Here is a 25,121-nt window from a genome sequence, read left to right as displayed (position 1 = left end):
CTACTGCTGTATAACTTAGTAATTTAAAACAACAAACATTTATTATCTCATAGTTTGTGTAGTTGAGAACTTAGGAGTGGCTTGTTTGGGTGGTTCTGGCTCAAGACCTCTAATGAGGTCTCTGTCCATATGGCAGCTGGAGATACGCTCATCATCTGAAGGCCTGGCGGAGGCTGGAAGATTTACTTCCAAGATGGCTGATTCAGATGGCTATTGTCAGGAGGCCTCCGTTCTTTGCTGTCTGTTAGCAAGGTCTCAGTTATTTGCCACTTTCCACGGACTGTTGAGTGTACTCATGATGTGGCAGCTGGTTTTCCCCAAAGCAAGTAATCCAAGAGAGAAAGCAAGGAGGAAATCACAATGCCATCTATGACCTACTCTCACATGTCATAACTTCCACCAAATTATATTTGTTAGAAGCAAGACCAATCCATTATTACTCAAGAGGAGGGCAATTGGGTTCCACTTCTTAGAGGGTGGAGTATCCAAGAATTTATGGACCTCTTTGGTGTTGCATGTTTAATTAATAGTAACCTCCAACTGAATTAACATTTAGAAGTCTGTTACTTCAGAATTAAGCTTCAAATGGACATTTTTAGAGAAATTTGTCTAGTTATTAAATACAATTACATTTATTAAAAACACCTTTTTAAATTCACTCTGCTACTCTTTCTCAACTTCCTATTTGTAATGTGAAAAGAATAAATTTAAAAAGTTCAGAAAGATACGTTCTAAAAGAACAAAACCAGTTTTATCACTGTCTGTCAATCAGGACCTGGATCTTCATGTTAATATCTTCGTGTATACAGATAACTCACTGGACCTCATGGCCATCACAGCACAGGTAGAACAACACCTGGCACATGTAAAATTTTGTTGCATGAATGAAAGAAAAATAGAAACATACTTTAAAAGTGAGAAGGTTAGATGTTCATTAATGTTCAAACCTGTGTTTGTGTTTCTGAGGGCTATGGGTATGGATATATGTGTGTGGGTGTGTGCAGGGTTTTTTTTTTTTTTTTTTTTTGTATATATGCTATAGAGAAGTGTGTGTATTGTGACTGAAGGGTAATATTTGTTTTACCTTTGGTAGTTCTGTCCATTATGACTGAAATAAAAATTCAGTTCAAATGTTGCAAATACAAGGAAAAGACTAATACTCTAAGAGAGCATTCCAAGACAACCTGATATTCTAGCTTATAAAAGCTTCTCATGTGCATACACTAGCAATTTGAGACCCTAATACCTCTTTAAAAATTATTTTGTGAAGAAATTATTTTGTGAAGCCTTGATTAATATTTCAGATCAAAAAACCAAAGTACTAAGTGCTTATATGATTTAAGGCCATATATCCTATTAAACAACAGATTTAAGATAGAACTGGTCTCTTGACTATCAATCCAGTTAATTTGTTATGCCATTTTACCATTTCTGAAAAAAGGAGAATTATCTTTTGTTTGAAAGTTCATATATAATATTTTAAGACAAATCAATACTGATGTGAGGATACACATTTTATACTTTGATAGTAATAATCAAATTGAATTACCTTTAGGGGAAAAAAATCTTTCACCCCCGAACTGGGGTAATTCTGGATGTGTGGGACTTTTACTTTACTTTAAAGGAGGCCCTGGAAGTGGCCCCAGGCTAGCAAGAAATGTTGTAAAAATGAAAATGCTGCTGTGTGTCCAGGAAGATGATGGTTTAAAGAGGAATGAATCTGCTATAGGGTAGCAAAGGTATATAGCTTTCAAAAAAGCAAACTGGAGAAAAATGTGAGAGCCTTAGAGAGAGGAGAGGGTCAGTGGAAAGGATGGCATGGCTGTCTAAAGATGTGGAGAGTCATCAGAAGTCTGGGAAAATGTGTGTTAGGGCCAAAGGAACCTGAATACTGGAAGGATTCTCATAAGATGCAGGATAGTTGGAAGTAAGGGCACTGGAATCAGAAACCTGTAGATTCAACTCCTACCCCTGTCCCCTACCTCAGTCTCTTCACTTGTAAAACAAGAGTGATAATAACTGCACACAGATTTGTCAATGGAGACAACTGTTTCAGTGCAAGCAAAGGTCCTAGTGCGTTGTAGGTGGTCAATAAATGGCACCTTTAATTAGCTTGAAGTAGTGACAGTAATGTGATAGGAAAGGACAGTTCCAAGGAGAAACTTTTAACCTGAACAGTCTTAGCCCTTCTCCAAGTCCCTGGAATCTGACCTTGACTTTATCTGTGGATGTTTGCCACCTATGCACTGTCTTTCTGACTCCAGATTACAAATTATTTAACCTGCTGAACTATCTTCCACCTACATTGACTCTTAGCAGTCTGTTCTAGTTCTTGCTGTCCTGTCCTACTAATATTTGATGTTAACTACGTGGGCTTCAGAGAAGTTGTTGAAATACTTTAAAAGGTACATATCTCTTTGCGTGCTTTGAGAACCTCAGGCTTTTCAAACTCCTTCCTTTTTAGAAATGATATATTAAGGACTGGCATATGGATGGCTTTCACGAAGTATGACTGAAAGTGGAATTGAAATCAGGTTTGCTATGTTCATAGAATTTTAAAACTTTGGACAAGTTCAGAACATCATTGTTAATAGATCATCAAGATGTGATGGGCTTATAACCACGACATTCTAATTAGAGAGACTGTGGGGGAGAAATTAGCATTTCAAATGACTTAAAGCTGGATGAGAGAATATTTTAGAGACTAGAAAGCATTTTTTGAATTTGTCTTAAATAGATATTACTTTCTGTATTTTGCTAAGATAATGGCATCATCATAAAGAAAATGGGAAAGACGTGGCAAGGCTACTTTATATATCTATAATGAAACCCTAATATACGTTTTGTTTGAGAAATGGGAATATAAGATAATAATGATGCTGTGTACAGATGCGCCCCAGCTTACATGGGGTTATGTTCCATTAAACCCATCATAAGTTGAAAATATCATAAGTTGAAGATGCATTTAATACATCTAACCTACTAAATATCATAGTTTAGCCTAGCCCACTTTAAATGTGCACTTACATTAGCCCACAGTTGGGCAAAATCATCTGGCAACCCAGTAGTACACTGTAGAATATTGGTTGTTTACCCTTGTGATTGTGTGGTGGACTGGGAGCTGAGGCTCCCTGCTGCTGCGCTGCCTCCCAAGAGAGTATCCTACAGCATATTGCTAGGGAAAAAGATCAAAATTCAAAATTGGAAGTACGGTTTCTATTGAATGTTTATCACTTTTGTGCCATTTTATGAGTCAAAAACTCATAAGTCAAACCCTCACAAGTTGGGGACTGTGTCATTAAGTGCACACAAAATCATATATGTCACTTTAAGGAATTTGTACTTTCAAGGAGGTCCTTTTCTTCTGTGTGTGCAGAACAGTCTGACAACGAGCAAATGTGGGAAATGGCACTCTGTCCAGGTTTTTGTAAAGTCAATTTATTGTGGTACAATTTACGTACAGTAAAATTCACTATTTTTTTGTTTACAGGTGTAAGCTTCGATGATAATGTAACTACCACCACAATCAAAAGAGAGAATAATTCCCCACTATCCAAAACTTTTACTCATACACCTTTGTGTTCAGCCCTTGTCCCTAATCCCAGACCTTTACAAACTCGCCCTTAATTTATTTTCTGCCATTATGGTTTTGCCTTTCCCAGAATGTTATATAAGCCTTTTTGTCTGTGTTCTTTTTACTTCGCATACTGCATTTGAGATTCATATTATAGTACTTGTGTATCTCGTTGCCACTGAATTACAGCATTCAGCAGTATGGATGTATCCCAGCTTGTTTAATTAGTCGAAGGACATTTGAAGTATTTTTCAGTTTTTGGCAATTGTGAATAAAACCTCTCTATAAATAATCACATATAAACTTTTGTGTGAACATAAGTTTTCATTTCTCTGGTGTGGCGTTGCTGTGTGATAAGTCTGTTTTAACATTATAAGAAACTGTCAAACTGTTTTGAATTGTCTGCACCATTTTTGCGCTCCATCAGCAATGTGCCAAAGTTGACCTTCTAATAGGTGTGTAGTACAATCTCACTGTGATTTTATTTTTATTTCCCTAATGACAGATGATGCTGAGCATCTTTTTATATGCTCATTTACCATCTCTATATCTTTTTTGGATGAAATGTTTAAAGTTTGTCCATTTTTTACTTTGGTTGCTTATTATTATTGAATTTGGCAATAGGTAGGTAGATTAGATAGATAGATAGATAGATAGATAGATAGATAGATAGATAGATAGATAGAGATGATAGATAGAGATAGACAGGAGATGGTGAAGGGGCCTGGTGACCTTACAGCTCCCAGTTTACAGCCCTATTGAGGGGTGGGACACTCATGCTCTTGGCTTCCATAAGACACCACCATGTCCATCTAAGGCAACCACCATTTTATTTTACATAAACCCACACCCGTTTTTTGTTACCTACAACCATTGAGTCCTAACTCATGAACAGGAAGAGGGCCCGCCAATCCAGAGATTGGCAGGCTACAAGAGCAGCCTAGGCACAGCATTGAGGCTACAATGGATATTAATGGTTCTATTGTACTGCAGCTAAGTTGGCACTGAAACCACAAGACACAGTCCTCCCCTCTTTTCCCTTCCCCTTTCCAAAGTAAGAGGCACTTCCACCTGTGGCTACCATCACAGGCCCAGAGGGAGCACTGCCAGACTACCACCAATGTTCCCTTAAGGCCCAAGGGCTCTTCAGTCAGCCTTTGGTGAATGATGTCTGGCCTGGTACTGATGCTTCGGGGCAATGGGCTCCTGTCTGGTGCAGAGCAGGTCCAGAAATGCCATATAAGAGACAAGTGCTGGAATCAGGGACCTCAAGAGGCTGCTTGTTGCTCTCCTCCATTGTGGCCGAGCTGGTACTTATAGACAGCAAGTCTCAGGCTCACCCAAGGCCCTCAAAATAGTTCCCGGATATTGCTGCTGGTTATTCAAGGCCCAAGCGCTCTGCAGTTAGCAGGTGATAACTGCTGCCAGGACTGGGTTCTGCCTTCAAGGTAGCAGGTTCCCTTCTGACCCAAGATGTGTCTAGAAATGTCATTCGGGAGCTAGGGCCTGGAGCGGCAGCCTCACAGCTCTGACCCATACCCTATCCTGCTGTGGCTGAGCTGCTATCCTAAATGTAAGACAAAGTCCTCACCACTCTTCCCTCTCCTCCCCTCAAGCAAAGGAAGGGGTTTCTTTTGGAGCTGTGAGCTGTGCAGCCTGGAATTAGGGGAGGGGTGATGCCAGCACTCCCTTAGCCACCCCAGCTGGTGTCTCAGAAAGTTGTGTGCTCCCCAGTCCACTGACTCTGGGCCAAGTTCAGCACTAGTAGCAGCTCATCTAAAAGTTGCAGTCCTTGTGGCCTAGACTGTCTTGGAGTTTACTTGGAGCCCCAGAGCACTTCAGCCTGCAGCGGTGAGGCTTGTGGGAACTCAAGTTCCAATAACCCGGATGGGTAATTCCCCTCTGGCTAGGGCTCGTTTAAATGCTCTCTCTGTGGGGGGGCATCAGCTGAGTTTGGTCCAGTTTTGCTTTCTGCTATAACAGGGCAGCACTGAGTTCAATGCCTCACAGTTGCTGTGCACTCTCCCTGTCTCCCCCCAGTGCACAGAAACACTCTCCACACTATGTCACCACTGCCGGGATTTGAGGGTGGGGTTTTTTCCTACCTCTTCAGTGCCTCTCTCAGTGATATGGACTTAAAACGAGGTACTGATTTTTGGTTCTTATAAAGGTGCTTTTTTTGTGTTGATAGTTGTTAAATTGGTGTCCTTGCAGGGGGTGGGTGGAGAGGGTGGTGATTGGTGGAACCTTCTATTCTGCCATCTTGCACCACCTCCCACAGGTCCTTTTACCAGCATAATTTCTTGAAAAGACAAAATTTCTTCATTGAGTTGCCTTTGCACCTTCATCAAAAACCCATTGACCATATACATGTGAGTATATACAGAGAATCTTTATTTTTTTTCTGTCAACCTATGTGTCTGTCTTTTCACTGACACCATACTGTCTTAATTACTACAGCTTCCCAGCAAGTCTTGAATTGAACTACTATGTGTTTGTAAGAGGACAAGTCACCAGTGGCCTTGGCCAACGCAGTTCTTGTCCCTCTTGCTTGCATTTCTTGGGAAGAATGTATCGATAATGCAAAATCATGAGATAAAGAGGAAATGTCTGTAACAATCAAGGTTTTGTCCTTGTTCCACCCAGAATGGGATGTTCTACAATGCTCGTACTCAGCAACCCAAGTGGTACGCAGGATGTAAAACTCAGAGGAGAGTACTTTTGAAGTCCATCAGCTGCAGTATGATGACAGTGCAGGCAAAACAGGCGTTCCTGAGCTTGCTCACCATGGATCCTGGGCTTCTGTTTACCTTTGTTGCCTATCTGAGTAATAAAGTTGCTTTGCCTGACTTGTGGTACAAGTGTTCTGTCTCACTGGACCAGACCCAGAAACCTTTGCAGAGTCCTCCAATAGTGCTCTTCTTTTTCAGAACCAGTTGATTATTCTATTTCCCTTACCTTTCAACATAAATTTTAAAATCAAATTGTTGATTTATACAAAAAGTACCCCATTGGATTTTTATTTCAATTTTATTGAATCCATAGATCAATTTTGGGAGAACTAATATCCTAATCATATTGAACCTGCCCATCCACAAACATGGCCCGTTTATTTATGTCTTCTTTGATTTCTTTCATCATGGTTTATGGTTTGCAGTATACAGATCTTGTGTGTTTCATTAGATTTATACCTATTTCCTGTTTTCTGTGCTATTCTTAAGCATGCTGTGTTTTTAATTTCAATTTTAAACTGATGATTGATAGAATAACAATAAAACTTTATATTAAGGAGCAGGCCTGAAGAAAAAAACTTTATATTAGCCTCGAACCTTATAGTCTTGCTGACACTAAACAGTTCTGGTAGATTTTATGTAGATTCTTTGGAATTTTCTATTTAGATAATCATATTGGCTGTGAAGATACATAGTTGTATTTTCCTTTATCCAAATTGTATGCCTTTTATTTTATTTCTTTCTAACACCTCCAGTATAATGCTGAATAAGAACAGCAGGAGTGAACATTATTGACTTTTTTTCGATACCTTGGGGCAAAGAAGTCTTTCACCATTGAGCACGATATCAATATAGGGTTTCCTAAATGCCTTTGAGTTAAGAAAACTCCTTTCCATTTTTAGTTTACCATACGTTTTCATTATGAAGAATGCTGAATTATGTTAAATAATTTTCCTGTTTATACTGAGATTATCATAGGGTTTTTCTTCTTTAGCCTAATGATACGGTGATTACTTTGATTGATTGATCTTCAAATGTTGAAGAAGGCTTTTATTACCAAGATAAGCCTCACTTTGTCAGGATATATTATCCATCTTAAAAATTGCTAAATTCAATTTGCTAATACTTTGTTGAGGATGTTTGCCTCTGTGTTAATTATAGTTTTGAAATTAGGGTTTTGGAATCTCTTTTTCTCATAAAATGAATTGCAAAGTGTCATCAGTGCTTCTATTTTCTGAAAAAAAATCAGTAGAATTGTTATTATTTATTCCTCATATTTGGTCAAATTTGCAAATAAAACCATTTAGGCCTGATTTTTCATTAGGAATTACGAAAAATCCTGATGCAGATTTTTCATTAGGAATGTAGTTTCTCCCAAAGCTATAGAATTTTCAGGTTATCTATTTTTCTTAAGTGAATGTTGGTAGTTTGTGTCTCTCAAGGAATATTCTCATTTCCTTTGAGTTGTAGAATTTATAGATATAAGATTATTTAGTATTCTTTTAATATCTGTTATATCTGTAATAATATTCCCTCTGTCATTTCTAACATTGAAACTTTGTGCCGTCTCTCTTTTTAGTCATCCTGAGCAGTAACATTGATCTTTACAAAGAATTAGCTTTGTTTCATTCATTTACTTTATTTTGTTTCGGTTTTTTAATTTCATTGATTATTTGCTCTTATCTACATTATTATCTTCCTCTGCTTACTTTGGGCTTAATTTGTTTTTCTTTTTCCAGTTTCTTAAGACAAAAGATTAGTTTATTGATTTTAGACCTTTGTTCTTTTCTAATACATGTATTTAATGTTACAACTTATCCTTCAAACACTGCTTTACCTGCATCCCCATATTTTGATATATTGTTTTCATATTCATTTCATTAAAAATATTTTCTAGTATTCTTATGACTTCTTATTTGTCCCTTGAGTTATGTAGAAGTATATTGTTTCTTTCAAAATATTTTGGGGTTTTCCAAACATTTTTTGTTAGACCATTTGATATTATTTCACATCTCTAGGGTAATCTATACTGGTTTTTTTTCTTCACTCTTTTTTTTTTAGTAGAATAATTTTCATTGACCTATCTTCATATTCACTGATTCTTTCCTCATGCTTGTCAACTCTACTGATAAGGCCATCAAAAGCATACTTCATCTTGATGACTGTTTCTGCTGATAATACCAACATTTGGTCATCTCTGAGTCTATTGATTGCCTAGCTCTTTACTGTGGATTATTTTTCTTCCTTTTCTGTACATCTCATACTTTGTTTATTATTGAAAGGCATAATGTTTAAAACAATATAGATTAACATAAACAGTATTCATGCAAAGAAATGGGTACATATCTTCTCCTGAGCCATGAGGTAGAGAGGAGCATTGACTCAATCTAGTCAGTCCAGCTGTGTTTGAGGTTTTTGTTGCAAATTTTTCTGGTTACTTGGTGCTTAAGGTGGCTATTGTTTTGACAAAGAGCTTTTCTCAGTGTTCCTATTTCACCCTTAGCTTAGTCCTTCCTTGTGTGTCAATGTCCCAGAAAGAGCTTCTCTTTATGCTCTTGTCCTTTCTTCCATGGTAGATTGCTGTTGCTTTCCACCTGGTGCTGCCTAGCCTACTGGGAGAACAAGTGAGATTCTCTTTTGTTGGGGATCAGCCTCAATCCTAGGTAGGTCTTGTGTTCATGTTATTTTGTAGGGTTAGGGAAAGGCCTTCTCAGTGATCCTGTCCTCTTCTTCATAGTATTAGAAAAATCTCTGATGGTCTGAGCCCAGGACAGTTTCCTGTCTCTCCCCAGGATGGTTTTCTGCCCTTCCTCAAGAAGTTCACAGTTTATTATTTTTCCATTTTCCCAGCCACAGGGGTCTTCATATGTGTCTTGAAATCACAGAGTTTGCTGCCCTTCTGCCAGTAGCATAACATTTTAGTGTTCTTAGGGGAAGGGCATGAGGGAGCTGTATGTCTTTTCCTTTGAGGCAGCTACCCTCCCCCTCCAGGCCTGCATTAGTGAGGTCTGGTCTCCCGCCCTGACCCATCTTTCTCATGAGTGCCCAGTGGAGGTCCAAAACAAAGAGGTACGAGGTAGGAACAAATTCTCTTTATGTGCAAAGTCCCTTTATGTCTATGCTCCTGAAAGTTCAATACTCTCATACTAGCCCACATTCAGTCTTTAGAAATTCATTTTTAAAATTTAGCTGAATTCTTCTTACCCATCTATATGGCAGTTCATCCTCTTCCCCTGCTCTCTTTTCAAAAGTGAGTCAATACTTGTGTTCTTTCTGCTCTGCCTTTCATTAGATTTTAAGTTAGATAGCTGGCCTGTGACCTTAATTTCTGAGTTAAGTGAAAGTTACTTTGTAGATTATCCAGATTTTTCTTTTTTATGACGGGAGTGATGATGCCTCTTGCAGCTAAGTCTTCCAAGGTTTATTTATTTATTATTATTATTTTTTGAGACAGAGTCTCACTCTGTCGCCCAGGCTGGAGTGCAGTGGCCGGATCTCAGCTCACTGCAAGCTCCACCTCCCAGGTTTATGCCATTCTCCTGCCTCAGCCTCCCGAATAGCTGGGACTACAGGCACCCGCCACCTCGCCCAGCTAGTTTTTTGTATTTTTTAGTAGAGATGGGGTTTCACTGTGTTAGCCAGGATGGTCTCGATCTCCTGACCTCGTGATCCACCCATCTCGGCCTCCCAAACTGCTGGGATTACAGGCTTGAGCCATCGCACCTGGCCCCAAGGTTTATTTTAAAGGAAACAAAATTATGTTAGGAAGACAAGGTCCTTAGACCAGGAAATATAACTTAAAGAAAGAAATAAGTTAGTTTGTTCAATAAGCTAACTGATTGGGCATTAATAGTCTATGACTAATGATAAATAACTGTATTCTATTCCTCTTTTGATTGAGAAGATGATGGTGTTAAATGAATCTATGAGAGATTTTGCTCAGTCTGTAAAATTGGGGATGGAAGCTGATTTGTAAGTGAAAACAGTATATTTAAGTAAATTAATGAAAAATATAATGGTAAGTGCTAAAACAGGGGTTCGTATATCCTTTTATTCTTTGTTCATGGAAGCCTTTTATGATCTATGTACTTTTTCTCAAAACAGTGTTATTAAATGCATGAATTTAAATATAAAAGATTATAAAGAAAACCAATCATATTAAATTACAGTTTTCTAAGTATTTTATTATGATATATAAATATACCTCCTTCCTATTATACAACATTAAATAGCAATATCTAGTGTGGGCCTAATTGCTATAATTTCAAAGTAGTGGTAACAGTAAATGGCACTTTGTGATACCTGCAACAATTGTAGCATGATACGAAATATTATAATTTCCATTGATAAAAATCTTGGATATCACTAACACTGCTGAGCTTTATTGCCTACATTCAAATTAGAGAAAATGCTGAACTTCAATTAGATGTTAGTGAAAAATAAAGATGTGATCTTTTTCGCATCTAAGTTCACAGACTCCTCTAAATTCTACATCAAGATCTCTCAAGGGGACCCCTGGCTACGAACCTCTGTGCTAAAAACAGAGAACCATCAACAGCAATCAGAGATAGAGGTAGGAAAAACAGAGAAGGCATCAGGGAAATTCCACGTGGATGTCCCAGCATCTGAAAAATTGTACAACTGAGGATGAGTATAGTACAATCCGAGAACTGAAAATAATTTTGAGACATTGTCTCGCTCTGTCACTCAGGCTGGAGTGCAGTGGCATGATCTCAGCTCACTGCAAGCCCTGCCTCCTGGGTTCACGCCATTCTCCTGCCTCAGCCTCCTGAGTAGCTGGGACTACAGGCTCCCGCCACCATGCCCGGCTAATTTTTTGTATTTTTAGTAGAGACAGGGTTTCACTGTGTTAGCCAGGATAGTCTCGATCTCCTGACCTTGTGATCTGCCCATCTCGGCCTCCCAAAGTGCTGGGATTACAGGCAGTAATTTGGTATTTTTAAACAGTACTACTACTAGTTACCATTTTAACGGTATTTTATAATAAATATCAAGTACTGTATAAAGTATATTAAAAATATTTTTCATACAATTAATTTCATGATTTGGCTCTCTGCTTGCCTATTTTTGGTGTAAAGGAGTGCTTGTGATTTTTACACATTGATTTTGGGTCTTGAGACTTTGCTGAAGTTGATTATTAGTATTAAGTTGTATTAAGTATATTATAAATATTTCTCATGCAATTAACTTATCACAACATTTCTTTGAGGCAACATATTTGATCCCCATTTTAGAGATGAAAAACTTGGGATCTAGGGAGCATGAAGCCTCCAGCTTTGTTCTTTTTGCTTAGAATTGTCTTGGTTATACAGGATCTTCTTTGATTCCATATGAAATTTAAAATAGTTTTTCCTAATTCTGTGAAGAATGTCAATGGTAATTTTATGGGAATGGCATTGAATCTACAAATTACTTTGGGCAGTATGGCCATTTTCTTGATATTGATTCTTCCTATCCATGAGAATGGAATGCTTTTCCATTTGTTTGTATCCTCTCTTATTTCCTTGAGTAGTGGTTTGTAGTTTCGTTGAAGAGGTCCTTTGCATCCTTTGTTAACTGTATTCCTAGGTATTTTATTCTCTTTGTAGTAATTGTGAATGGGAGTTCATTCATGATTTGGCTCTCTGCTTGCCTTTTGTTGGTGAAAAGGAATACTTATGATTTTTGCGCATTGATTTTGTATACTGAGACTTTGCTGAAGTTTATCAGTTCAAGGAGTTTTTGGGTTGAGATGATGGGGTTTCCTAAATATAAAACCATGTCGTCTGCAAAGAGAGACAATTTGACTTCCTCTCTTCCTATTTGAATACCCTTTATTTCTTTGTCTTGCCTGATTGCCCTGGCCAGAATTTCCAAAACTACGTAGAATAGAAGTGGTGAGAGAGGGCATCCTTATCTTATGCTAGTTTTCAAAGGGAATGCTTACAGCTTTTGCCCATTCAATATTGGCTGTGGATTTGTCATAAATTGCTCTTATTATTTTGAGATGTGTTCCATCAATACCTAGTTTGTTAAGAGGTTTTTCTTAACATGAAGGGATGTTGAATTTTACAAAGCTACGGTAACCAAAACAGCATGGTACTGCCACCAAAACAGATATATAGACCAATGGAGCAGAACAGAGGCCTCAGAAATAATACCACACATCTACAACCATCTGATCTTCCTCAAACCTAAGAAAAACCAGCAATGGGGAAAGGATCTCCTATTCAGTAAGTGGTGCTGGGAAAACTGGCTAGCCATATGTAGAAAACTAAAACTGGACCCTTTCCTTACACCTTATACAAAAATTGACTCAAGATGGATTAAAGACTTAAATGTAAAACCTCAAACCATAAATACCCTAGAAGAAAACCTGGGCAATACCCTTCAAGACATACGCATGGTCAAAGACTTCATGACTAAAACACCAAAAGCAATGCCAAAAAAAGCCAAAATTGACAAATGGGATCTAATTAAACTAAAGAACTTCTGCACAGCAAAAGAAACTATCATCAGTGTGAACAGGCAACCTACGGAATGGGAGACAATTTTTGCAATCTACCCATCTGACAAAGGTTTAATATCCAGAATTTACAAGGAACTTAAACATATTTACAAGAAGAAAACAAACAATCTTATCAAAAAGTAGGCAAAAGATATGAACAGACACTTCTCAAGGTATTTACGTGGCAAACAAACATATGAAAAAAAAGTTAATCACCACTGGTCATTAGAGAAATGCAAATCAAAACCACAATGAGATACCACCTCACATCACTCAGAATGGTGATTATCAAAACATCAGGAAACAATAGGTGCTGGCAAGGCTGTGGAGAAATAGGAATGCTTTTACACTGTTGGTGGGACTGTAAATTAGTTCAATCATTGTGGAAGATAGTATAGCGATTCCTCAAGCATCTAGAACCAGAAATACCATTTGACCCAGCAATCTCATTACTGGGTATAGACCCAAAGGAATATAAATCATTCTACTATAAAGACACATGCACACATTTATTGCAGCATTGTTTACAATAGCAAAGACAGAACCAACCCAAATGTCCATCAATGATAGACTGGATATAGAAAATGTGGTACATATACACCATGGAATACTGTGCAGCCATAGAAAGGAATGAGATCATGTCTTTTGCAGGGACATGGATGAAGCTGGAAGCCATCATCCTCAGCAAACTAACACAGGAACAGAGGGCCAAACACTGCATGTTCTCACTCATAAGTAGGAGTTGAACATTGAGAACACATGGACACGGAGAGGGGAACAACACACACCGGGACCTATTGGGGGTTGCTGGGGGTGAGGGAAAGGAACGTAGAAGATGGATCAAGAGGTGCAGCAAACCACCATGGCACACATACCTATGTAATAAACTTGCACGTTCTGCATGTGTATCCCTTTTTATTTTTTTTTTTAAGAAATAAAAAAAAAAGTTGGGATCCCAAGATTTTAAACAACTTTCCTAAGATCCGATAGCTTGAATGTGGCAGAGCATATATTTAACACTGATCTGTTTCATTCAAAGCTCCTGAGGGGCTTTGGGTGTGTTTTTCTCTGGGTGGAAGGCAGGCATCTCACTCTGGAAATGCTCAGCGATGAAGAGACTTGAATGCCAGGCTAAGGGTTGTAGATTGGATCCTGAAAGCCAATGTGGGGTCTACTTTCCAACTTCATCTCCTGCTTCTTTGTACACACCTTCACCACTTTGTATTATTGTCATTACTTGATTTCCCTACGTTCATGCTTTGCATGTTTTCCCCTCTGCCGGTTATGCCTTCCTTCCAGGTACGCCTCCTTCTCCTGGCTAACTGGAACTCATGTTTCAAGATATCATGGGAACTTCCTCTCTAGTTCACAAATGCAGATTGCTTTTCCTTGCTTGGGAAAGCTAGAATCTTGAGCTTTCCAGAGGCAGGTAGAAAGGAAAGCAGGACAAGGATAGTCCTAACAAGAAAAGGGAATGAAATACGGAGTACAAACATCCAAGGGTTAAATATTTTCAAAGCTGCTTTCCAGAGGCAGCAAGAAAAGTAGAGTCACATGAGCAATGAAGAAAAAAAATAGATGGTTTATTGTCTATATGACAAAACTGTTGAACTTATAGGGACAATAAAATTAACAAGAGCAGACTGAGATGGCTGCTGCTTTCTTGAACAATATTGTCTGGGCTCAGCCCTTATAGAACGTTTTTATAATGTCTGCTTACATTTCCTTTTGCACTTCCAGTCTTACATTGTTAAATCTAGAATAATAAATGTTTTGTTTTAAAATCCCTTTCTCCAGATACTTTTATAACTTTGAAACTTATAAAACCAGTCAGTATTGGTATAAATACTTCTTAGAAAACCCTTGTTTTGAAAATTTATACATTCAACGAGTAAAAAGGCACAAGGCACTATGGAACATATAATGATGAGTTCTACATCAGCAGAGCCGTCCAGATTTTACACAGAGGTTGCAAATTTTCATCACACAGTCATCTTTTGTTTGCTCCAGATTTTTAAGAATACTAAAACTTCAGATTTTACATAATCATCTGGATTTCTGGCTTGACTTGAAAAAGTGGTTGGCACCACTAGGCTTGTAGTACCAAATGGAAAATGCTCTAGCTGAATGCGTTGCCTTTTATAAACTAGACACAGGCATTTCAGTGCCCCATAGGTGCCACCATTCTGCCAACCCCAGAGTCTCAAAACATAGAGTCATTCTTGACTCTGCTGTATCACCCTTCATATTCATTCAGCAAGTCAGGTTCTCTACAATATTCTTTGCTTCAATTTCCTCTTCCTAATTCTAACTTCAAGAATGATTTCAAGACTTTATTACCTCCTGATGACAATTATAACAATAACAGTTAACATATGTCGAGCAACACTCACTGTGTTAAGCATTTTACATGGACCATCTCTTTTAATCCTCACAACAGCCCTTAGAGATGAATTCCATCATAATCCTCATTCTATAGCAGAGAACTGTGAGACCCTAGAAGCTTAACACATCTGCCCAAGATCTCAAATCCTGCAAGTGTTGGAATCTCACTCTGGACAATTTTTGACCGTACAAATCACAGTCTAGGGAGTTTCCAGCTTAGGCACAGGTAGCTTTGGCTCTGGTGCTTTGAAGCCTTTCCAAAGGGGTAGAAAGGAACAGGATTCCTTAAGGGCATCATTTCCCCTTCCATATGCTCAACATCCATGAATATTTTTTCATGTGCCAGATTCACCTGCTAACTCAACTGAGGTCTCAGAGCCCCTCTCAGTGTGACCCTTCTCTCCCTGCTTATCTCTCACCCATCCGGAGTCTTATTAGAGTACTTTGACCAGGGTGTGAAACACTCTAGGCAGTAGATTAAAAAAACAATTTGAAGTACTGGTGTAGGTTTTAGAAAAAGTAAATAGCTTTATCAGTTGGGTAACAAATGCTTTGGAATTCCAACTGAGTTCCAAGTTCCACTTCAACCTGGGATGCAGCAAGCTGGGGTGCCACTGTGAACCTAACAGCACCCTAATAATTTGGTTTGTTTTGTTTATGGTTTTTGTTTTGCTATTATATATGTAATATTATATATATTATACATTATGCTAGCTATTATATTATTACCTTCAATGTACCACAGACTTTGAATTCTTTGTTGCCTTCTGCTTAGGGTGGGGGCTGAGATGCAGGAGGGTTTTTCCTCAGTGTTCCTGCTTCCTGCTGTGCTCTCAGCCATCTCTGTTAGCCAGTATTACAAGGCTCCCCCTTCACCAGCTGCAGCCTGCCGTTTTTACTGTTGTTTCTTGGGGTAGGGCAGGAGAGAGACTCCATTTTCCTGGTCCAACCTCTGTCTTTGGCAAGCACCAGCTCCTCCTTCCCATGGCAGCCACACTCTGCCTTGTATCAATGGTTGGTCTTGGGTGGGAGTTGCCTGCCCTATTCATGGTGGTAGCAGATTTCTGCTTGATATCAGCATATATCCTGGGTCCAAGACAGCTTCCTGCCCCTAGGGGTAAAGGTCTTATTCTTCCACCTCCTCCCTTTGCAGCAGATTTTTGCTCACCTCCTGGGGAAGGAGAACAATACCTGCCCTTCCTCCATTGATGTAAGGCTCTTGCTTAAGGAGAGGGCTTTATGCCCATCCCCTAGCTGCTGCCAATTACTTCCTTCATGCCTGCACCCAATAGGAGCACCCTCTCAATCTCCTGGTCTTCTCTGAGTCTTTCTCATAAATACTAGGAGAGGATCATAGGGAAGAGCTCATGGGTGATTGTGACCTCCTCTTTTCCGGTAATCCCAGCTATTCTGAATTAGCACACTAGCTCACATTTGGCCTTTAACAATTCATTTTAATTCTGGCAGCATTCTTCTTTTCTTTTTCTATTGCTCTCTTCTCTTTTTCCTGTGCTCTGCCAAAGATGAAATCATTTGTGTATTTCATCTCTCCCTGAAGGGGCTTGTTCCTCTTTAGAATTCCGGCCACTTGGTCATCTTGCTACTTGAGCTCCAGGATGTATTTGAGAAAGTTACATTTTTGTATATTATCTGGATTTTGTTTTTCGTTGTTAGGGTGGAAGCAGTGTTTTTGAAGCTTATTACAATTTATGTAGAAACCGAAATCTTTATTGACCTTTTAAAATACAACTTTATGGGAGGCATATTTACATATGATATAATTCATCCATTTCAGATGTACAATTGAAGCTTCTTACAAACTGCACTCATTCACCAACCAGCCCTAGAATCCCTGCCTTAGTGAAACATTGTAACTGAAAAGAGTGTCAGAACCCTCAGGTACATATTCCAACATGGGAAATGGTTGGTAAATATTAGCTCAGAGGCAGAAAGTCTATTCTGGAGGCTATTGTGTGAGTCAAAAAAGGCAACTGGATTCATCACCCCACCCGGCCTTGGACTCCTATGATCATTTCCTCCTACTACCTGTTTCCCCCACCTCCAGTCTCCTTCCAGCTCAACCTACTTTATGTTTCATAGGGGTGTATTACCATCATCGTAAGTTAGAAAATTTTCATCATCCCAAGATGATTTTTACCTAGTTGCCCAGGCAACCACCAATGGGCTTTCTGTCTCTATAGCTTTGCCTTTTCTGGCTATTTCAATCAAGTGGAGTCACAACATGTGGCCTCTTGTGTCTGGTTTCTTTCACTGAGCATAATAGTTGTGAGGTCCTTCCATATGCTAACATGTACTAGTAGCTCATTCCTTTTCATTGCTGAATATTATTTCATTGTGTTCATATGCCACATTGTGTCTATCCATTCACCAGTTAAAATACATTAGATTTTCTCTAATTTTTTGCTACTAAGAATAATGCTTCTAAGAACATGTATGTGCAAGTCTTTGTGTGGTTCATTAGTATTACCCTGCCCTATGATTAACGTCAATGGAAAACTAAAATGACCCAGTCGAGGCAGGATTAATGGTCCAGACTCTTCAAAAGTAAAGGTTTGGGTCATCCCACCAGGTAAAAAAAAAATGACAAGCTGAGGTGCTTGCTGAAGGCAAAAGGCATATGGAATGGTAGTGGAGGATAAATATCAGTTATAACCATGTGAGCAGTTACATAAACAAAGACTGTAATTGTCATGAGTATTTCCTTCTTATTTTTGTATAAAAATATATTTGTATTGTGTGTATAAAGCAAATTTGTTTGTTTTCTTTCCTCTTATCTCCTTATCATATAACATAAGATGCATTGACTTCGTATCATAGTATTTAAGTACTGTTCACTTTATATTGTATCATTTCAACTATGGCATACAAGTTATAAGATATCAAGTATTCAAGTTATGGAATATGATGAAGAAGAGTAAATATCACTCAAGGACTTTATCACCTTTTCTGGAGAAGAGGTTAGTAAGTTTTCAGTTGTATGCAGGATTGTATCATATTTTAGGTGGAATTACGACCTTGTCATTGTCTTCATTTGGAGATTAAGTGTGATTTAAGGAGATGCATATGGGTGCTAACTTGACAAGGGGTAGACATGATGATTAATTTTATGTATCAACTTGACAGGGCCATGAGGTATACATATGTGATTAATCATTATTCTGGGTATTTCTATGAGAGTGTTTTTTGGTAGATTAACATTTAAATTAGTAGACTGAGTAAAGCAAATTGTCCTCCCCAATGTAGGTGAGTCTCATCCAATCTGTGAAAGCCTGAATAGAACAAAAGGCTGACCCTCCTCTGAGTAAGAGAGAATTCTTCTGGCCTGAATGCCTTCACACTGAGATATGAGTTTTTGTCCTGTTTTCAGACTAGAACCAAAACATTGGCTCTTCCTGGACCTGGAGCCTACCAGCCTTTGAAGCGAACCTACACCATTGGCTCTCCTGGTTCTCATGCCTTCAAATTCAGACTGGTGACTAGCTCCCATCTTTTAAGGTCATCTCAGGGCCCCTCCCTGAGTCACTTCACTAGCACGAACTCAGATGTGCTCAAAAAGGACTCATTATAAATAGGCAAAGATACTCCTATCATCAGGAAATTCTAAGGTTTTTTGGAGCTCTGTGTCAGGAACCAGGGGCAAAGACCCATGTGTTTCATATACCACAGGGAATATTAACAAAACCAAAATCTAGTTCTTAAAAAAACGTTAAGTTGACCGGGCATGGTGGCTCACACCTGTAATCCCAGCACTTTGGGAGGCTGAGGCAGGTGGATCACGAGGTCAGGAGTTCAAGACCAGACTGGCCAAGATGGTGAAACCTCGTCTCTACTAAAATTACACAAATTAGCCATGCACGGTGGCAGGCGCCTATAATCCTAACTACTCGGGAGGCTGAGGCAGGAGAATCACTTGAACCCAGTGGGAGGAGGTAGCCATGAGCCCAGATCATGTCACTGCACTCCAGCCTGGGTGACAGAGTGAGACTCTGTCTCAAAAAAAAAAAAAAAAAAAAAAAAGGAAATCTCCCAAATGCTGATTGAGAGAAAGAGACAAAATACAGAATGAGATTAAATAACCATATATAATCCAGAAGCTGAAAGAGAGAATGTTAAGAAATTTATTAAACAGCAAATGTAAAACCTAGTAGTACTGATACATTTCCAAAAAATAGAGAATGCCAAAATTGTGGCAGAAAACTTACAGTTAGTGAGCATTAAGGAAATAAAACATGGTAAAGACTTCGCCTCCCTTTAAATAAGCACTAGATTTAAATGGTTTTACAAGTGACAGCTATCAAACTTTTATGGAAGAACTCATTCTATCTTACATAAGTTGTTCTGGAAAGTAAAGGGAACACCCAAAATTCATTTTATAAAACTTTGTACCAAGGCTGATAAACACAGTACAATAAAAGAAAATTACAGGCCCATTTAACTTAGGAACATAAACTCAAAATCTTAAGTGAGACATTACTTACCCAAATCTACTAATGTAGAAGGTGAATAACATAATAGTGATAAATACCCATTCAGGTAATAAGAATCAGTATAATTAGTGGTTTTATTTAATATTACTATTTCAACTTATGAGGGCTCATGTTTGTTTACAAGGTTCATTCTGGATTTAGGGCACATTGCAAGCAGGTGTGCTTTAGGAGATGCAACCCAATCATGGGTAACCTTTGCAGGTGTGCCGTCAGTGTCTCTTCTCCTTTCAGGACACTTGTGTTGGTTTACAGCACTGATATTCTCCAACCTCATGCTTCTTATTTGTCAACTTTTTCATGAGTATAATATCATTTGCCTTGCTTTTATCAAGTTCCTTTGCTCTGTTTTTTGTTTTTTGGATAAACATTGAGAATCACATATGGTCCTGCTTTGTAACCATAGTCTTAAGCATAAAGTGTATACTAGCTTAAAAAGAAAATTATTTAATGAGAGAAGACAAAACTTATTATATTGTATAATTAATAAAGAGAAACTATCTTGGCAGGTTGTGTTCTCAAAATAATTTTCAATTATTGAGGTAATTCGGTTTATTTTAATGGTATTTGGTGGTGTTATAGTAAAAATACTTGTTATTTTGATGCTAAGAATGTGTAACATATTTTCCCATTGAAATGACTAGCAACTACATTTGATTTATGATAATTCACTTTTATAATTCAGGCTTTTTAAAAAATTACATTTCTCTAATAAGGTTAAGTGATCTTAACCTCATGATGAAATGAGATTCAGCTCAAAAATGCAAGAATGTTTTCACACAGAAAATTTCTAAATGTAATTCACTGAAATACCACCTAGGGACTTACAGATAAAAATTAACACTTACTGTTTTTTAATTAAACTTTATGTTCTAGGGTACATGTGCACAACGTGCAGGTTTGTTACATATGTATACATGTGCCATGTTGGTGTGCTGCACCCATTAACTCGTCATTTACATTAGATATACCTCCTAATGCTATCCCTCTCCCCTACCCCCATGCCACGACAGGCCCCGGTGTGTGATGTTACCCACCCTGTGTCCAAGTGTTCTCGTTGTTCAATTCCCACCTATGAGTGAGAACATGTAGTGTTTGGTTTTCTGTTCTTGCAATAGTTTGCTGAGAATGATAGTTTCCAGCTTCATCCATGTCCCTACAAAGGACATGAACTCATCCTTTTTTTATGGCTGCGTAGTATTCCATGGTATATACGTGCCACATTTTCTTAATCCAGTCTGTCATTGATGGACATTTGGGTTGGTTCCAAGTGTTTGCTATTGTGAATAGTGCTGCACTAAACATATGTGTGCATGTGTCTTTAGCAGCATGATTTATAATCCTTTGGGTATATACCCAGTAATGGAATGGTTGGGTCAAATGGTATTTCTAGTTCTAGATCCTTGAGGAATCGCTACACTGTTTTCCACAATGGTTGAACTAGTTTACAGTCCCACCAACAGAGTAAATGTGTTCCCATTTCTCCACATCCTCTCCAGCACCTGTTGTTTCCTGACTTTTTAATGATTGCCATTCTAACTGGTGTGAGATGGTATCTCATTGTGGTTTCGATTTGCATTTCTCTGATGGCTAGTGATGATGAGCATTTTTTCATGTGTCCATTGGTTGCATAAATGTCTTCTTTTGAGAAGTGTCTGTTCATATCCTTTGCCCATGTCTTGCTGGAGTTGTTTTTTTCTTGTAAATTTGTTTGAGTTCTTTGTAGTTTCTGGATATTAGCCCTTTGTCAGATGAGCAGATTGCAAATATTTTCTCCCATTCTGTAGGTTGCCTGTTCACTCTGATGGTAGTTTCTTTTGCTGTGCAGAAGCTCTTTAGTTTAATTAGATCCCATTTGTCAATTTTGACTTTTGTTGCCGTTGCTTTTGGTGTTTTAGACATGAAGTCCTTGCCCATGCCTATGTCCTGAATGGTATTGCCTAGGTTTTCCTCTAGGGATTTTATGGTTTTTGGTCTAACATTTAAGTCTCTAATCCATCTTGAATTAATTTTTGTGTAAGCTGTAAGGAAGGGATCCAGTTTCAGCTTTCTATTTATGGCTAGCCAGTTTTCCCAGCACCATTTATTAAATAGGGAATCCTTTCCCCATTGCTTGTTTTTGTCAGGTTTGTCAAAGTTCAGATGGTTGTAGATATGTGGTATTATTTCTGAGGGCTCTGTTCTGTTCCATTGGTCTATATCTCTGTTTTGGTACAAGTACCATGTTGTTTTGGTTACTGTAGCCTTGTAGTATAGTTTGCAGTCAGGTAGCATGATGCCTCCAGCTTTGTTCTTTTGGCTTAGGATTGTCTTGGCAGTGCAGGCTTTTTTTGGTTCTATATGAACTTTAAAGTAGTTTTTTCAATTCTGTGAAGAAAGCCATTGGTAGCTTGATGGGGATGGCATTGAATCTATAAATTACCTTGGGCACTATGGCCATTTTCACGATATTGATTCTTCCTATCCATGAGCATGGCATGTTCTTCCATTTGTTTGTGTCCTCCTTTATTTCATTGTTAGTTTCATTCAGTGGTCTGTAGTTCTCCTTGAAGAGGTTCTTCGCATACCTTGTAAGTTTGATTCCTAGGTATTTTATTCTATTTGAAGCAATTGTGAATGGGAGTTCACTCATGATTTGGCTCTCTGTTTTCTGTTCTTGGTGTATAAGAATGCTTGTGATTTTTGCACATTGATTTTGTATCTTGAGACTTTGCTGAAGTTGATTATCAGCTAAAGGAGATTTTGGGCTGAGATGATGGGGTTTTCTAAATATACAATCATGGCATCTGCAAACAGGGACAACTTGACTTACTTTTTTCCTAATTGAACACCCTTTATTTCCTTCTCCTGCCTGATTGTCCTGGCCAGAACTTCCAACACTATGTTGAATAGGAGTGGTGAGAGAGGGCATCCCTGTCTTGTGCCAGTTTTCAAAGGGAATGCTTCCAGTTTTTGCCCATTCGGTATGATATTGGCTGTGGGTTTGTCATAAATAGCTCTTATTATTTTGAGATACATTCCATCAATACCAAATTTATTGAGAGTTTTTAGCATGAAGGGCTATTGAATTTTGTCAAAGGCCTTTTCTGCATCTATTGAGTAATCATGTGGTTTTTGTATTTGGTTCTGTTTATATGCTGGATTACATTTATTGATTTGCATATATTGAACCAGCCTTGCATCCCAGGGATGAAGCCCACTTAATCATGGTGGATAAGCTTATTGATGTGCTGCTGGATTCAGTTTGCCATTATTCTATTGAGGATTTTTGCATTGATGTTCATCAGGGATATTGGTCTAAAATTCTCTTTTTTTGTTGTGTCTCTGCCAGGCTTTGGTATCAGGATGATGCTGGCCTCATAAAATGAGTTAGGGAGAATTCTCTCTTTTTCTGTTGATTGGAATAGTTTCAGAAGGAATGGTACCAGCTCCTCCTTGTACCTCTGGTAGAATTCGGCTGTGAATCCATCTGGTCCTGGACTTTTTTTGGTTGGTAGGCTATTAATTATTGCCTCAATTTCAGAGCCTGTTATTGTCTATTCAGGGCTTCAACTTCTTCCTGGTTTAGTGTTGGGAGAGTGTATGTGTCCAGGAATTTATCCATTTCTTCTAGATTTTCTAGTTTATTTGCATAGAGGTGTTTATAGTATTCTCTGATGGTAGTTTGTATTTCTGTGGGGTCGGTGGTGATATCCCCTTTATCATTTTTTATTGCGTCTATTTGATTCTTCTCTCTTTTCTTCTTTATTAGTCTTGCTAGCAGTCTATCAATTTTGTTGATCTTTTCAAAAAACCAGCTCCTGGATTCATTCATTTTTTGAAGGGTTTTTTTGTGTCTCTCTCTCCTTCAGTTCTGCTCTGATCTTAGTTATTTCTTGCCTTCTGCTAGCTTTTGAATGTGTTTGCTCTTGCTTCTCTAGCTCTTTTAATTGTGACGTTAGGGTGTCAATTTTAGATCTTTCCTGCTTTCTCTTGTGGGCATTTAGTGCTATAAATTTCCCTCTACACACTGCTTTAGATGTGTCCCAGAGATTCTGGTATGTTGTATCTTTGTTCTCATGGGTTTCAAAGAACATCTTTATTTCTGCCTTCATTTCGTTATGTACCCAGTAGTCATTCAGGAGCAGGTTGTTCAGTTTCCATGTTGTTGAGTGGCTTTGATTGAGTTTCTTAATCCTGAGTTCTAGTTTGATTACACCGTGGTCCAAGAGACAGTTTGTTATAATTTCTATTCTTTTACATTTACTGAGGAGTGCTTTACTTCCAACTATGTCGTCAATTTTTGAATAAGTGCAACGTGGTGCTGAGAAGAATGTATATTCTGTTGATTTGGGGTGGAGAGTTCTGTAGATGTCTATTAGGTCCGCTTGGTGCAGAGCTGAGTTCAATTCCTGGATATCCTTGTTCCTTCTGTCTTGTTGATCTGTCTAATGTTGACAGTGGGGTGTTAAAGTCTCCCATTATTATTGTGTGGGAGTCTAAGTCTCTTTTTAAGTCTCTAAGGACTTGCTTTATGAATCTGGGTGCTCCTGTATTGGGTGCATATATATTTAGGATAGTTAGCTCTTCTTGTTGAATTGATCCCTTTACCACCATGTAATAGCCTTCTTTGTCTCTATTGATCTTTGTTGGTTTAAAGTCTGTTTTATCAGAGACTAGGATTGCAACCCATGCCTTTTTTTGTTTTCCATTTGCCTGGTAGATCTTCCTCCATCCCTTTATTTTGAGCCTAGGTGTGTCTCTGCATGCGAGATGGGTCTCCTGAATACAGCAAACTGATGGGTCTTGACTCTTTATCCAATTTGCCAGTCTGTGCCTTTTAATTGGAGTATTTAGCCCATTTACATTTAAGGTTAATATTGTTATGTTTGAACTTGATCCTGTCATTATGATGTTAGCTGGTTATTTTGCTTATTAGTTGATGCAGTTTCTTCCTAGCATCTATGGTCTTTACATTTTGGCATGTTTTTGCAGTGACTGGTACCGGTTGTTCTTTCCATGTTTAGTGCTTCCTTCAGGAGCTCTTGTAGGGCAGGCCTGGTGGTGACAAAATCTCTCAGCATTTGCTTGTCTGTAAAGGATTTTATTTCTCCTTCACTTACGAAACTTAGTTTGGCTAGATATGAAAATCTGGGTTGAAAATTCTTTTCTTTAAGAATGTTGAATATTGGCCCCCACTGTCTTCTGGCTTGTAGAGTTTCTGCTGAGAGATCTGCTGTTAGTCTGATGGGCTTCCCTTTGTGGGTAACCCAACCTTTCTCTCTGGCTGCCCTTAAATTTTTTCCTTCATTTAAACTTTGGAGAATCTGACAATTATGTGTCTTGGAGTTGCTCTTCTGGAGGAGTATTTTTGTGGCATTCTCTGCATATCCTGAATTTGAATGTCAGCCTGCCTTGCTAGGTTGGGGAATTTCTCC

At 38.4% G+C, this 25,121-nt stretch overlaps 1 protein-coding gene across 1 annotated transcript in view; it reads right to left on the bottom strand.

Annotated features, from left to right (window-relative positions):
* NXPE2 (neurexophilin and PC-esterase domain family member 2) overlaps positions 1 to 8,493 on the bottom strand; it is a 44,083-nt gene extending 35,590 nt beyond the window's left edge. Inside the window, exon 1 of the mRNA XM_050759273.1 lies at positions 8,387 to 8,493. Coding sequence (XP_050615230.1) covers positions 8,387 to 8,493 — 107 coding nt within the window. The remainder of the gene's footprint in view (positions 1 to 8,386) is intronic.
* Positions 8,494 to 25,121: the final 16,628 nt, after the last annotated feature.

The sequence above is a fragment of the Macaca thibetana genome, chromosome 14, assembly GCF_024542745.1.
Source record: "Macaca thibetana thibetana isolate TM-01 chromosome 14, ASM2454274v1, whole genome shotgun sequence".
Taxonomy (NCBI): domain Eukaryota; kingdom Metazoa; phylum Chordata; class Mammalia; order Primates; family Cercopithecidae; genus Macaca; species Macaca thibetana.
Note: the sequence above shows the minus strand (reverse complement) of the source record. Positions and strands in the feature narration are given on the sequence as shown.